Genomic DNA, 15,537 nt, shown 5'->3' on the forward strand with positions numbered 1-15,537 from the left:
TTTCAATGTTTATTCTAACCTCCAGTCTGGCTGTTTAAGAGAGCCAGGTTCTCAGTTTCACTTCACGAGTAAAGCTGAGTTCACTGCTGTCTGGAAATTGTGGAGAACGTTGGCTTCAGAGAACTGGATGAGAATAAAAAGGGGTTTTGCTTTCGTGTTTGCACACAGAATTATGTAGTCACTGCCAATGTTGTATCTTCAAGCCCAGTAGGGAAGCTAGTTTGGTGGGCACTACATCATCAACAGCAAGATGTACTCGGTTTCTGTTGAAGGTCTCAGTACAAGCTGACTGCTGTGATTTCTTTAATTACAACATGCGGCACTGCCAAACTTGTTAAACATAATTAGCCTTTAATCATCACTCAAAGGCCCACTCAAGCTAATATTCCATTACATGCAGAATCAGCCTTAAATTCATTTTCCATATTTCTTTACAATATAAACCATACAGCCTACAGTCTATGTTGTCTTTCAGAGTGATTCCATTCGTCATATTCCATGTGACCTACTGTCTCTCAAATTCCCATCAACTCTGATCCTCCTGCCACACCAGGAATAAGGAGCAATTTACAGAGACCAATTAACCCACCTTTGCAATGTGTGAGGAAACACGAGTACTCGAGAGAAACCAATGCAGCTGTAGGAAGACAGCATCAGAGGTGAGAACTGAAGTAGGATGGTTGGTGATGCAGGCTCGCATACCTACTGCACCACTGCCACCCAAAAAATGTTTTAAAATGACGCTCCTCCATTACCAAACAAATGATTAAAACAATAGTTTGATACAAACCAAACAATTAGATATCAGAAGATGGAATATTAGGCACAAGTTTCCATAAAGAAATTCTTTAGCAGCTTTACTTTGGAGCACACAGTGTTTGCTGACCTCTGCTTCAGTATGGAGGGGGTGCTACAGTGTCAAATGCACAGCCTATTTATGAAACACTAAAACCCTATGAAACAAATGAAACATTAAAACCCTATTTAATCACTTAAGTTGATCATGTGCTAGTATTTCAACAAGGACCTGAAGAAGCTTCTCTCTGGTACGGTCAATGTTTTGACTCTCAACCAACATTACACATCACCTTGTGAGAGATCACTGTGTGAGATCCACTGTAAAACTCAACAGTGGATACATTCCAGAAGCACTTCTTTGGCTGCAAAGTGTTCTGGCACATCCTTAGATCACGAATGAAAGCTTTTCTTTATTACTACAACTTAGGGGAAAAAAATCCTTTGGCCTGTAACACTCTCACCAATTCTACATCCAATGTTTTGCAGTATTCTCAAAGTAAGGAAGAAAACATTCTTCAAGATATATCCCATCAACACTGCAGTCATCAGTAGTGCCAATGGATAGTGGCTTGGTGCTTTGTAGCTGTTGGGCCCACCTCTTGCAAGCTGTGGCAAGTTTTCAAAGCTTTGCAGCTAAATGGTTGCAAGTGTCCTTTGGTGCAACTATTTTAAAAGGGTATTTTTAAAGTATCTTCCCTGATCTGGATCTCTACCTGAAAGAGAAAAAAATCCACATTATTCTCTGGCAGAGAAGTTTCTCAAGCACACACTTGTACTTATTTGTATCCTCCATTACCAATTTTTCTTCCATATCCTCTTTAATGGTCCTCTGGCTGGGATAGAGTTCAGTGAGCAAAACTGGACCCTAAGGATGGCCAACTAACTGACTTTATTGGGCATTACACTCAATTGAAATACTAGTATCTATTGATATACATTGTGCCCAGTTCCACAGAGTGCTCTTCTACACAATAACACTCTGGATTCTGGCAAATGGACGAATTTAGCAGCTTCAATAACATCATTAGGTTTTGCAATTAACGATCTGACTTAACTCGTATTTTCACAGTGCTAGTCAGTGCTAAACAGCTGCTTGGTGTTGGCAGTTGCAAAATTAGGTGATCCACTGGAACTGGTTACTTAATATTAACTATCTATAACAATCAACTTGGGTTTTTAGAATCCTTGATCATATAAATAAAAAGAATAAGCTGTGTAAGCACTCACAAAATACAAAGTTCAAAGTGAAACACTTAGGTGAAGCATGGCAAAAAGGAGAGCAGTTCTTGTACTTTATCCCTGTTTAGTGAGTTAACCCAGTAGAGACACTGCAAGCCACTTCAGACTCATGAAATGCACATGTGATTGGTGTAGAGTGGATGTTTCCAAGATGATTCAATGAAGTGGTTAAATCAGCAATTAGAAGTTCAGCAGCAGAGAGTAGCAATAGCTTTAGTGAAAGAGAGAAAGGGTTAGTGAACATACAGGTGGAAGACAAGTTCATGACCTTTCCGAGGAGCAGCACAAGTAATATGGGGGAGATACAGGGATAGGGTGGAGGATGTGGCAGGCAAGAGTAAAGGTGAAAGAGTTTAGTGTTATAAAGTGCAGCTTTGAGGCCAGCAAGGAGGTCAACACTTGGGAAGTAGCAGAGAAGTCATGAAAATATGACAAGAACTAATGGCTGTACAGGACGTTGTTAGGGACGTTCAACAGGTGGAGGATCTGGTGAGAAATGGTCTTTTAAAACTTGCACAGGAAGGGATGAGAGAGTAGACGTGTGTTTGGCTGAAACAATGCTTGGGAAGAAAAGCAGGTCAGAAGAGAGTCCAACTAACTGACCTGTGCTAGAGGGGATTCACCCATGCCCATTGGGTTCAGGTCATTATTTCCTTGGGCTCAAATCAGGTTCTATTTTTTTTTCTCCCATCTAATCTCCAGGTTAGAGGTCAAGGTAAGAGGGGGATTGGGCCAAGGGAGATGACAATAGTACTGAAAGGAACGTGCTTGTAAGAACAAGCTGCAGTCAGCCAAGAAGACATTTCCTTTATGTCAAATTCATTATCTCCTCTAGCCTTCTCTTCTTCTAAAATGAAGCCCTATGAGTTCAGCCAGTGCCATGTTTTAGTGAACTCAGACTGTGCTACTTGAACTGGTCACATATTGTTACTTCATGCAGATTAGCGAAAGCTACACAGGTAAGTGTAAGGAACTTGATCAAGATACACTAGTTAGTCTACCTTATTGTTTGCACACAACTCTGTACAAAACACTAACCAAAACAGTATTAAAAAGAACATTACCTTGAAACAGATTGTCCTTCAACTGCGACAAGTTTACTGATCAACCTGTGCCTTTTGTAAGATTTGTTGACAGCTTCTGTATACTTGGGACAGACAATCTAGGCGTGGTTTTGCACTCTTGAAACAAAAAAGATGAATCCATTAAAGAATTATGGCTTTTTTTTTGGTTAGCCATTCAACTGTTCACACCTGCTCTATCATTCATCCTTTGTCTCAATACCATATCCCTACTTTCTCCCCATACACATTGAAGCTTCTTGAATCTAGAAAGCCATCTCTTTCTTAAACATATTCAGGGACTTGGTCTCCATGGCTTTCTGTAGTAATAATTATTTCTGTAGGAATAATAAAAAATCACCAACAAGGTGGAACAGACAAGAGACCCAGAGAACTAGCAAGTCAGACATACAATGGCACAGAGAAGGATGTTGTACATGTCTTTTTCCTTTCATTATTGAATAGACTGTTGCATCTGGAAGGTCTACGGCAGTACAACAGACATGGCTAAGTTGAGTGTGCTGCTTGTGCACCAAGATGGAGAAATCATCAGGGCAAAGGTGTGTGACCAACTTACTCCTGAGTCTATTCCCAGTACTACAGCTGTGCAAGTGACACTTATGACTTCTCCTCAGAGGAGGGCAAGTGAATATCAATTACACACAACCATTTGACTTTCCTGTAATTTACCTGGAACACTGGCACCACTTCAGACACTCCTCTAGGGTTCTCTGGGTCAATCAGTAGAATACACAAGTAGTAGATAACCTGCTGCTGCAAAAAGAAAAATAATTTATACAATAGGTCCCTTGTTAACTTCCCCCCTCCCATGTTTCTCAAAATGCTGGAGTATGTGATTTATTTTAATTCATCCTTGAGATATGGACAACATTGGAATGGTTAGCAATTTTTGCCCATATCCCTGAGCATGGTGAAACTCTACACTGAGTCGCTGCATTACTGAGTCTACCTTGTTAAGATACTCTCATGGTGTTAATGAAACTGCATACATCCAAGCAAGGGATGAGTACTGCTTTTTTGTGAGCCAGAGGGGATCTGGAAAATCAGGAGGTGAACCACTCACTACAGAATACTGCCTCTGATATGCTCTAAAACCAAGGTATCCATGTGGCTGAACCAGTTGGGTTTCTGATTACCGATCCCAACTCACACTTCCCAGCTTCCCAGTCAGGTTTACAGTGGGAGGTTCAGCACTACTAATGATAGTGAAGGTGCATGGATTCAATCTTGTTGGAAGTGGCCATAGCTCGAGTAGTTTAAGTCTGGATGTGGTCCATTGGTACACTTGCTCATAAACAGCTTCAATATTTGATAGATTGTTACTTGAACTGAGCAAACTCCGAAAATGCCATCAAACGTTTCTGACGTTACGGTGGAGAAATCAGTGGTGAGGCAGCTAAAGATGATTATGCAGGAATTCCCTCCGTGGTCTCCACAGGAATACTACTTTTTATTTCCACTACTTATTTTGTAATTTATCGTAATTTTAATGTCTGCTGTCACAAAACAACAAAATTCACATCAAATAAGTTACTAATGATAAACCTGGTTCTGCTAGGCTTCCAGTAACCACAACCACTTTTCTTTCTGCTAGTATGAAAAACCACCACCAAACAGCTATCCCCTGGTTATCATTAACCTGTTTCAGCAGTATTCCTTGCTAAATATTACAACCACCCGTGGATAGTTATCCAGATTATAATTAACTTGCTTAACTGGGATCCTTTGATGCCTCACTCAGTCAAAAATGTCCTTGACATGAAAAAGATCTGAGCCTTACAAGGGGAATTCCAACATTTACACCAAAACTGGGTCCGTTATTTAATTGTGATCCTCCCACTTCGTACCTATGACTGGAACAAGCTTCTAAATGTCAGTTTCAGACTCAGAAAGCTAACATTCTACTTACTGTCCAGAAAACAGCACAGCCAGGAAAATTATTCACAACCAGTTGTTGCAAAAGGTTACGAACTGAAACATAATCCAAGTTTCCTTCCGCAAATGCTGCTACAAACTGTCAACAGCTTGTCTGTTGATAACAAGCTAAAAGCCCGAGAGGAGTTTATTTGTCATACATGCCAGAAAAGCACTAGATCTTTCTTCAGCTTGTTTTTAATTCAGATTTTCAGCAGCAATCATATCTTGAAATAGGAAAGTACAGGTGAAAGCTATTCAGTTGATTAAAACTGTGCTAGCCCCTTGAAAGAATGGTCCAATTAGTTCTATTCTTCTCCATATCTCTTGATTAATTTCTCAGATATACAAGCAGTCCTTTTTAGCTTTTTACACACCAGAATAATTATTATTTTCCAACCTTATGCATTTTTTCTTGTTCTCTTGTACCACTCTTTAATTAATCTATCAAGTTCTAAGACTTGGATCTGCAAAACTTTCCCTTTTATGTCTGTGAGTTTTTGAACAAAAAAGCTAAGTGACACCTCCTACATTTCACTCTGTTTCCTTTCTAACATTCCCTGCCACCTCTCAACAGATTTCACTACCTTTTTTTGCACTACTTATTTAATTTACATATTCTCTCCCACTTAATTGGGACAGGAGGCTGTTGCTAAACAGTTTTTAACTAATGTCATTTGCATGCACTTGTGTAGGCATTAGATACTACACCGTGCTTAAAGCAATCAGTTTTTAAAATAGTGTTAGTTGCCTGTGTTTGTGTTCAAAAAGCAGTGATTGTTGTCACTGATAGTTGGAGATAAATAAGCAATTCTGAAGTGTTTTGCTCAGAGATACCAGAAACAGCCGACAGAGAAAATGAACAACTTCACTACTTCAACAAGTTAGGAAATATGAAGAATTTGAAGATATTGACAATCATATTGTTAGTTACAAATAAGTTTAAGATTTGGAAGATGCAATCGTTGAAAACATTGTACAAAGGCAGTCTAATGTCTGCACTAGATATCTGTGCTGAATTTGTTCATTTACAGTCAAAAGAACATAGCACCACAACCAAAATTACACTGGATGAATCCCTCCATCAATAGCTATTCGGTACTAATACAGTTTTACAGTACTGTAGTAGTACCAGTAGTGTTCTAATTTGTTTTGAATTGTTCATATATTTCATTTAAATACATAATTAGTTAGTCTGTTAAACAGTAATAGTTTTTTTTAATACCTTTTTAACTATTTCCATGAAACTATGGCTAATTAGGGCAGCCATCAAAATGTACCAGTCCAAAAGTGTTCCAATTAATTGTAATCTAACTCTCTCTACCTATCTACATAATTGCTATTTATAGTTTTTCATTATTATGGATTGCACTGTACTGCAACAGCAGAACAACATTTCTCACCACATATACCAGTGATATTAAACCTGATTCTGATTCTCCCAGTACGATCTGCACCTTCTACACTATATCTCCACACCTCAGAACCCTTACGAATGTTGATTTAGTCATAGAGTAATACAGCAGGAACCGGGCTCTTCAGTCCAACTTGTCCATTCCAACCAAGGTACCCACTGGAGATAGTCCCATTTGCCTGTGTTTTGTCCACATCTCTCTGAACCATTCCAATCTACGTAGGTACTTATACACAACACTTTTAAATGTTGTTATTGTACCTGCTTCAACTACATGCTTTGGTAGCTTATTCCATACTCACACCACCTCGGAATAAAGAAGTTGCCCTTCAGGTTCTATTTAAACCTTTCCCCTCTTAAACCTAAGCCCCCGAATTCCCTTTCCCTGAGAAAAACAGTGTGCATCCACATAACTTCAGATGCTTCTTCCCAGGTCTGCAATGGCTAGCACGATAGGGCACAGTTTTAAGATTCCTGGAAGTAGAAATCAGTGGTAAGTTTTTTTACACAGAGAGTGGTGAGTGCATGGAATGGGCTGCTGGCGACAGTGGTGGAGGTGTTTACGACAGGGTCTTTAAGAGACTCCTGGACAGGTACATGGAGCTCAGAAAAATAAAGGGCTATGGGTAACCATAGGTAATTTCTAAGGTAAGGACATGTTCAGCACAGCTTTTTGGGCCGAATGGCCTGTACTGTGCTGTAGGTTATCTATGTTTTTTTTTCTATGTAACTATACCCCTCATGATTTTATGCACCTTTACAAAGTCAACCCTCAGTCTCTAACATTGCAAGGAATAATGTCCGAGCTTGCCCAACCTCTTTCTAGAACTCAGGTCCTTTAATGATATTTTAAGTTTGAAATGAACATTTTAACACCACCTTAATTTCTAACTTTTAAAAGTCTTATTTTAGTAATTCTACATAAAGTAATGGATATGGCCCAGTCAATCACATTGCCTTACCACCATTGAGCACATCTCCATGGAGCATTGTTGCAGGATAGCAACATCCATCATCAGGGACCCCCACCACATGCCCTCTCAGAAAGATGGCGCTGGAGCATCAGGACACACACCACCAGGCTCAGGAATAGTTATTACTCCTCATTGGCTCTTGAACCAAAGAGGATAACTTCACTCAACTTCACTTGTCCCATCATTCAAATGTTCCCACAGCTAATGGGTTCACTTTTAAAGACTCTTCATCTCATGTTCTCAATATTTATTTCTCATCTATTATTTATTTATTTATTTATTTGTGTGTTTACAGTTTGTTGTCTTTTGCACACTGGTTGAATGCCCAAGTTTGTCCCGTCTTTCATTGATTCTATTATGATTATTAATCTATTATGGATTTATTGAGTATACCTACAAGAAAATGGATCTGTGTTATTTGATAATATATTTACTTCCAACTTTGAACAACTGCACTCCACTCTATTACATTGTTAAAACGAAACTTGGTCAACAATATGACATAGTTTACCATCCCTTACAAATTCAGAACACCTCTCTTTTATCAATCTACACTGATCCCATTTAAATTTTTCCTGAATTATTGCATCTAAAATGTAGTAGGATTGCCCTTAGTCCAAAGGAGAACTTTGGTTCTGCCAGATTTTTTGTTCTTATTTTTGTACATTTGCAATCTGTAAAGATGGATTTAGGAAAATATTAAAGATCCAGTTAAAACTCCACACCCATAGTAACATCCCTCATGAAGGATTTGCTCAAGCATCAAATTCTAAAATCTGACTTTCATTTGCTGTATTCATAACTTCTTTGCTGCTGAAAATTAATCGTAATCAGTCTCTGCTTCACTTACCATATAAAAGCCTTCATTGATCACAATATCCTTCACTTTCTTCATCTCAATGAAGTTCACGTGCTCTCTGCCCGAGGCATACAAAGTGTTCATTTGGACTCCAATCGATCCAATAATCAGCATGGATTCCTGATCGACTTTACAAAAATGAAGATGCAGAATCATCCCAAGGAGAGTGATGATAATTGTAGCTGAGAGCACTGAAGTGTTCTGCAAAAATCAATTCCACATCTAGTTTGTCTCTATAATATGCTGATAGATGCATTGTAAACTCTACTCCAACCAGCACTGTGTGCCCACATCCCTATGTCTGAGCAGTACCATTTTCTACCCCACACATCATAAGCAAGGGATTATACCTTACTATTCTGTCATTTCCATGCAAGAATTTAACATGTTTATCTTGCTTGAATTCTGGGCCATCCTGAATGATGTCCTTATTAAAATTATGAAAAACAAAAAAAAATACAATGCACCAGTAAGTGTACAGTGCAAAAGAAGTATTGAGAACAATGCAGACACAGCCTTCTGACTGACTTTGAGACCAGAGTTAGAGAGTTGTGTACAGTTTTGGTCTCCTTGCTAAGAAAGAATAAGCAGGCTATGGGAGGGGTGGGGGGAAGAGGATTGCAGTAAAGGTTCATTGGACTGATTTAACACAGAATGTGTGAGTATGGGGAGACACTTGTGGGCTGTCCCAAGCACATCCTTAGGTTCCGTTGGTTGTTAATGCAAACAACACATTTCACTCTATGTTCTAATGTACATGTATGTGTGTTAAATAAATGAATCTGAATCCTGAGACATATGGGTGCATGCTTGGAGGAACTACATGGGCTGTGGGTTACCTGCAATTAGAAAACTGAACATTCATTCCATTGGGTTGTAATTTACCAAGGTGGAATACTAAACTTTGTCATTCCAGTTTGCGCTTGCCGTCTTCATGGCAATGGAGAAAGCTGAGGGTAGACAGGTTGGTGAGGGAATGTGAAGGAGAGTTAAAGTGACATGCAACTGGATTTCTTCACTCAGAGGATACTGAATGTGTAGAATTCACTACCATTGTAGATGGAAGATCATATTGAATGGCAGAGCAAGCTTGAAGGGCTGAATTACCTCCTCCAACTCCTATATTCCCTGTTTCTGTTTTAGTCAGTAAAGGAATACCAAAAAAACTAATTAGAGATTAAAAAGATGTGCTCAATCTGGTTTGTGTTTTGACATGAGAATATATTTTAACATTTTATAACAGGAAGTGTTCCCATGTTATCAATTTAATTCTGTCTCCTAGACCATTACCTTTCCACTTGTCTAAATCATCTGGTGTCCCATGGTTAGTGCTCACCAGCTACCCTTTCAATAATAGTCCCAGGTCTGCCTCACACAGTGATCTCAGTCACATGGTACTATCTGCAACCCTTCATTGGTTGCTCTAAACCAGAACATTACTCAGCAACTACAATTTCACAAAAAGTAAATGCAGTACTCTGCTACAGCCCCAAAGACCTTGGCTCAATCCTCACAGCCAGTGCTGTCTGTGCACACTGCGACTATGTAGGCTTTCAGCAGGTGCTTCTATATTCCAATCACAAGTTGGTAGATTAATTGGCTACTGTAATACAGTATAGGAAAGTTGCAGATAGATCCAAGGGATATTGATAGACATGTGTAAAGAGAATGGGGTACGCGGAAGAAAGCAGAAATGGGATGGGTGTTGTTCTGCTAGGATAAACCAGAAGTACTGTGCTTTTCCTTCATTTCCTTTCCTTATTCTATCAGAAAAGCACAATTCTCCAGGTAGTGCCCTCTTTCCCAACTTTCGCTACTCTCAGCAATTACTGCCCACTGTTAATCATTCCATCACTTCTCTAGTACAGTGGATTCTAGTCAACTGGGCCATTGATTAATCAAGGCAGCAGCTTAATTGGAACAACTCTTAACGCGTCTATTTGGGACATTATGCCTCTTAATTGGGACAACTACCGAACAGTTTCTAGCATCAGCTGTGTGCACTTGTGTGTCCATGAGACACTACACTACTGGTCACCAATCTTTTTAAGCCCAAGATCCCCTACCTCGGCTTTAGTGAAAGGCAAGATCGACCTACTGAAATTAATTCGTTTAGACACACGCATGCGCACCGGGCAGAAGGGACCGGAAGTGGAGCCCCGCAGCCCCGGAAGCAGTCTCTCTTTGCGGGCGACTTTCCATAACGGGAGTGCTGCTATGTTACCATTATCTTAATTGGTATTACTTATTTTTATAATGCTCACATTACAACACCTTTAATTCTATGTTTCATTATTTAATTTTATTTCATCATGAAAAATAAATGAATAAAAATTGACTTGCACTCAGTGTGATGCCTGGGGCTAAATAATTTCTGCTAGTTCCCTGAAATTTGGCCCCAGGCATCACAAAGCGCCCTCACAAACCTCCTGACAGACTGAATATTTGAATGGATAATTTCCTTTGTTAGACTGACTGTTGAATCTGCCACATTTTTCAGGTGTTTTGTTTTGGTAAACCGTTACTGACACTAGTATAAGTTTCAGGGGTACGCAAGCTAACACCATCACTGTATTTTGTTTCCCAGTTCTTTTACATTTGGGGAATGTTGGAATTTAATAGGGGAGAAGTGTTGTAATGTGAGCATTATAAAGATAGATTGATGCCGATTAGGATAATAGAACATAGAATAGTACAGCACATTACAGGACCTTCAGCCCACAGTGTTGTGCTGACCCTCAAACCCTGCCTCACATGTAACCCCCCCACCTTAAATTCCTCCATATACCTGTCTAGTAGTCTCTTAAACTTCACTAATGACTCAGGCAGTGCATTCCACGCACCAACCACTCTCTGAGTGAAAAACCTTCCTCCAATATCCCCCTTGAACTTCCCTCCCCTTAACTTAAAGCCATGTCCTCTTGTACTGAGCAGTGGTGCCCTGGGGAAGAGGCACTGGCTGTCCACTCTGTCTATTCCTCTTAATATCTTGTACACCTCTATCATGTCCCCTCTCATCCTCCTTCTCTCCAAAGAGTAAAGCCCTAGCTCCCTTAATCTCTGATCATAATCCATACTCTCTAAACCAGGCAACATCCTGGTAAATCTCCTCTGTAACCTTTCCAATGCTTCCACATCCTTCCTATAGTGAGGCGACCAGAACTGGACACGGTACTCCAAGTGTGGCCCAACTTGAGTTTTATAGAGCTGCATCATTACTTCGCGTCCCTTAAACTCTATCCCTCGACTTATGAAAGCTAACACCCCATAAGCTTTAACTACCCTATTTACCTGTGAGGCAACTTTCAGGGATCTGTGGACATGTACCCCCAGATCCCCCTGCTCCTCCACACTACCAAGTATTCTGCCATTTACTTTGTACTCTGCCTTGGAGTTTGTCCTTCCAAAGTGTACCACCTCACACTTCTCCGGGTTGAACTCCATCTGCCACTGCTCAGCCCACTTCTGCATCCTATCAATGTCTCTCTGCAATCTTCGACAATCCTCTACACTATCTACAACACCACCAACCTTTGTGTCATCTACAAACTTGCCAACCCACCCTTCTACCCCCACATCCAGGTCATTAATAAAAATCACAAAAAATAGAGGTCCCAGAACAGATCCTTGTGGGACACCACTAGTCACAACCCTCCAATCTGAATGTACTCCCTCCACATGTACTCATAATGACGATGTATCGGTGTTCCTGCTGCAGGGAGCTGTTTGTGGGGAAGAAGTTGCTTCCGGGTTGCAGGGTTTTGCTTCCAGTCTTTTCTGCACGGCACGCACTTTACATTTTTTTTTTTTCGGGATCTACTGAGAAAGTCTCAAAGATTGACCGGTCGATCGCAATTGACTGGTTGGCGACCACTATACTATGCTATACTAACAGCAAACAGTTTTTAAATAGCATCAGTTGTGTGTTTGTGTTCAAAAAACAGTGATTCTTGTCACCAATAATTGGCAAGAAATAAGCAGTAAGACAATTCAGAGGCAACACGAGTGAATCTGCAGATGCTGGAAATAAATAAAAAACACAAAATGCTGGCAGAACTCAGCAGGCCAGACAGCATCTATGAGAGGAGGTAATAACCCTTCCTGATGAAGGGTTTCGACCCGAAATGTCATTATTACCTCTTCTCAGAATATCAGTACTTCAGAGTAACAAAAGGGAAAGCAATAACAAAATGCAAAGTATAATGTTATGGTTACAGAGGAAATGGGGTGTGGGCAGACAATGAGGGGCAATTCACTATCAAGTCAACTGTGTGGTCAAGAGTTCATAACTGTGAAGTCAATAGCACATCTGGTTTAGAGGAACTAATGAAGATTACAAATCTGAGAGGCTGATCATGGCCAGAATCAACTTCTGCCTATGCAAGAACCCAGTGCCACTGTAATTTGCCAATCACAATAATATATTATAGCTCGCCACTCAGTCTTGGATCACCTACACAATAGCAATACCTACGTCAGACTTCTGTTTATTGATTACAGCTCAGTGTTCAACACCCTCAGTACTAAGCAAAACCTGGGCTTCTGCACCTCCATCTGCAACTGAATCCTTGACTCCCTCATCCGGAGACCACAGTCAATGCAGATCAGAAATAACACCTTCTCCATGCTGACAATCAACATTGGCGCAACTCAAGGCAGCGTGCTTAGCCCTCTCTCTACAAACACAACTACCCTGTGGACAGGGGCAGCTCAAACTATCTATGAATTTACTAATGATGCAACTATTCGCAGAATTTCAGATGGTGACAAGGAGGTGAACAGGAGTGAGACAGAACAGCTGGGTGAATGGTATTGCAACAACAACCTTGCACTCAACATCAGTAAAACCAAGGAACTCATTGTGGGCTTCAGGAAAGGGAAGTTGTGGAAAAGATGAGCAGTTTCAAGTTCTTGGGTGACTATCTTGGGCCCAAAATGTTGATGCAATTACAAAGAAGGAACAACAGTGGCTATGCTTCATTAGGAATTTGAGGATACTTGGTATGTCACCAAAGAAGCTAGCAAATTTCCATAAATGTACCAAGGACAGCAATCTAACCAGCTGCATCACTTTCTGGTATGGAGGGGCCTCTGGCACAGAATCAGAAAAAGCTGCAACAGTTGCAAACTCAGCCAGCTCTATCACAGGCTCCAAAAGGTGACACCTCAGAAACTGGCATCCATCGTTAAGGACTCCCACCACCCAGGCCATGCCCTCTTCTAATTACTACATCAAGGAGGTGGTACAGGAGCCTGAAGACATACACTCAACATTTTTAGGAAAAGCTTCTTTCCCTTCACCATCAGGTTTCTGAACAGACAATGAAACAACCCATGAACACTACCTCACTAATTTTGTGCCACTTATTTATCTTTTTAAATATTTTTGTTGTAATTTAGAACCTTTTTTTACATATTGCACTTCTTCCCCACCACTATCAGATTTCTGAATGAACACATACACACTGCCTTACTAATTTTTATTCTTTTTGCTCCATCCTGCACCTATTGTCTATTTCATATTGCAATTTATAGTTGTTTAAATATATTGCAATGCAAGCAGCTGCCGGAAAACAACATAATTCACGATATACGCCGGTGATATTAAACCTGATTCTGATCATGATCGATTTCTTAGAGAATGGGAATGCGCGTTGATCAATGCTGTTAATGCCCGCTGGAAAAGGTGAGGGGATTTACCTCCACCTACCCGGAAATCACAACTGCTTGCAGCGGAATCTGCGGAAGCCATTTTATAGTCTAGTGGGCGGGGCAAGGCGCTGACTGACACGGCCCCAGGCCAAACAGTAGAGGACTAGCGCAACATCACCCGATTCCGCTCTGTTCAGCCAATCGCCGCGCCCCTCTCTCCGCTCACCTGCGTGCAGTAGAAGAGGGAATAGGCGATGAGCCAGATGAAAGCGGTGTACCCGAGAACAGACCGCAGCGATAGCTTCGGGGAGATGACAGTAAATTCGCGGCAGAGGGGAGAGTGGTGCTCTTGACTGAAGACGATGTCGCGGCCGTTAATGTTCTTGAATGGCGCCGCCATTCCTCTCGCCCACCAGCAGTCCGGTTGCCGCGTGACGTCAAGTTGTCGCGTGGTTCAGGGTAGGGTCACGTGGTCACAACCTTCACCTGTCGTGGCATCTTTTCAAAGGGACAGACTTCTCCTTTAGATAGATAGATACTTTATTCATCCCCAAGGGGAAATTCAACATTTTTCCAGTGTCCCATACACTTACTGTAGCAAAACTAATTACATACAGTATTTAACTCAGTATAAATATGATATGCATCTAAAATCACCCTCCCAAAAAGCATTAATAAATAGCTTTTAAAAAGTTCTTAAATAGTTTACTAAAGTGCATTGAGTGGTAACTTAAGCTCAGTCCTAACCCCGGCACTTTAACATTTCTTGCCCCTGGTGGTTGAATTGTAGAGCCGAATGGCGTTGGGGAGTAATCATCCTGTCTGAGGAGCATTGCATTGACAGCAACCTACCGCTGAAGCTGCTTCTCTGTCTCTGGATGGTGCTGTGCAGAGGATGTCACCTGCCAGTTTATTCATTTTTATACAAGATGTTGAGTTCCTCCAGCATTTTGTGTGTGCTGCAAGGGTGTTGATACTTGCTCAGTTTTCTGAGCATCCCCCATGCGGTGCACTCTTACTGCCTCTGAGAAAGTGTTGGTGAAGGTGCTCCCAGTGTACTTTTAAGGTGGGAATTCTACGATTTTGACACACTGACGGTGGTGGATAATTAAGGATGGTGCCTTGCCTGAAGGGAAGTCTGCAGCAAGTAGCATTCGCCCCAGTTGGTGTTAGAGGTTGGGGTTTATAGGAAAAGGCTATTGGCGCAGCAGAGGCAAGAAATTACCTAACGTTTTGTTGATGGTGCACATTTCAGCCAAGATGTGCTAGTATTGAATGGTTTGTGTGTCTAAGGTATATGAGCTTCCCATTAACAGGCTTCTGTTTTCTTTCATTTCATTTTTAAATCTTTTTTTTATTAATTATTATTGAAGATTAACAAAAAATGATACATTAAGTCAATATGTCATTATGTACAATAAGCAATTAAATTAGCAAATAACTGATTAACAGAGCTAAGCAATATATCAATAATGATAAAAAAATAAAGTGTTAATATTTTTTTGAAAGGAAAAGAGGGAAAAAAACTAACTAAAAAGAACCCCTACTAACTGAAAAAAAACCATTGAGAGCACAACCCCGGCGCTATACATCATACAAGCTTCC

At 40.6% G+C, this 15,537-nt stretch overlaps 1 protein-coding gene across 2 annotated transcripts; it reads right to left on the bottom strand.

Annotated features, from left to right (window-relative positions):
• Positions 1-330: 330 nt before the first annotated feature.
• Positions 331-14,399, bottom strand: pigh (phosphatidylinositol glycan anchor biosynthesis, class H). Of its 2 annotated transcripts, none has more exons than XM_059953443.1 (5): positions 14,159-14,399; positions 8,272-8,481; positions 3,789-3,869; positions 3,102-3,218; positions 331-1,511 (listed from the first exon to the last, which is right to left on the bottom strand). In XM_059953443.1, the coding sequence occupies exons 1-4, from the start codon at positions 14,330-14,332 to the stop codon at positions 3,135-3,137; spliced, it is 549 nt and encodes a 182-aa protein (XP_059809426.1). In that variant the 5' UTR covers positions 14,333-14,399; the 3' UTR covers positions 331-1,511; positions 3,102-3,134. The 2 variants fall into 2 exon arrangements, with proteins under 2 accessions (XP_059809426.1, XP_059809419.1); XM_059953436.1 differs by having other exon boundaries at positions 3,789-3,872; positions 14,159-14,398.
• Positions 14,400-15,537: the final 1,138 nt, after the last annotated feature.

Source organism: Hypanus sabinus, chromosome 2 (genome assembly GCF_030144855.1).
Source record: "Hypanus sabinus isolate sHypSab1 chromosome 2, sHypSab1.hap1, whole genome shotgun sequence".
Lineage (NCBI taxonomy): Eukaryota > Metazoa > Chordata > Chondrichthyes > Myliobatiformes > Dasyatidae > Hypanus > Hypanus sabinus.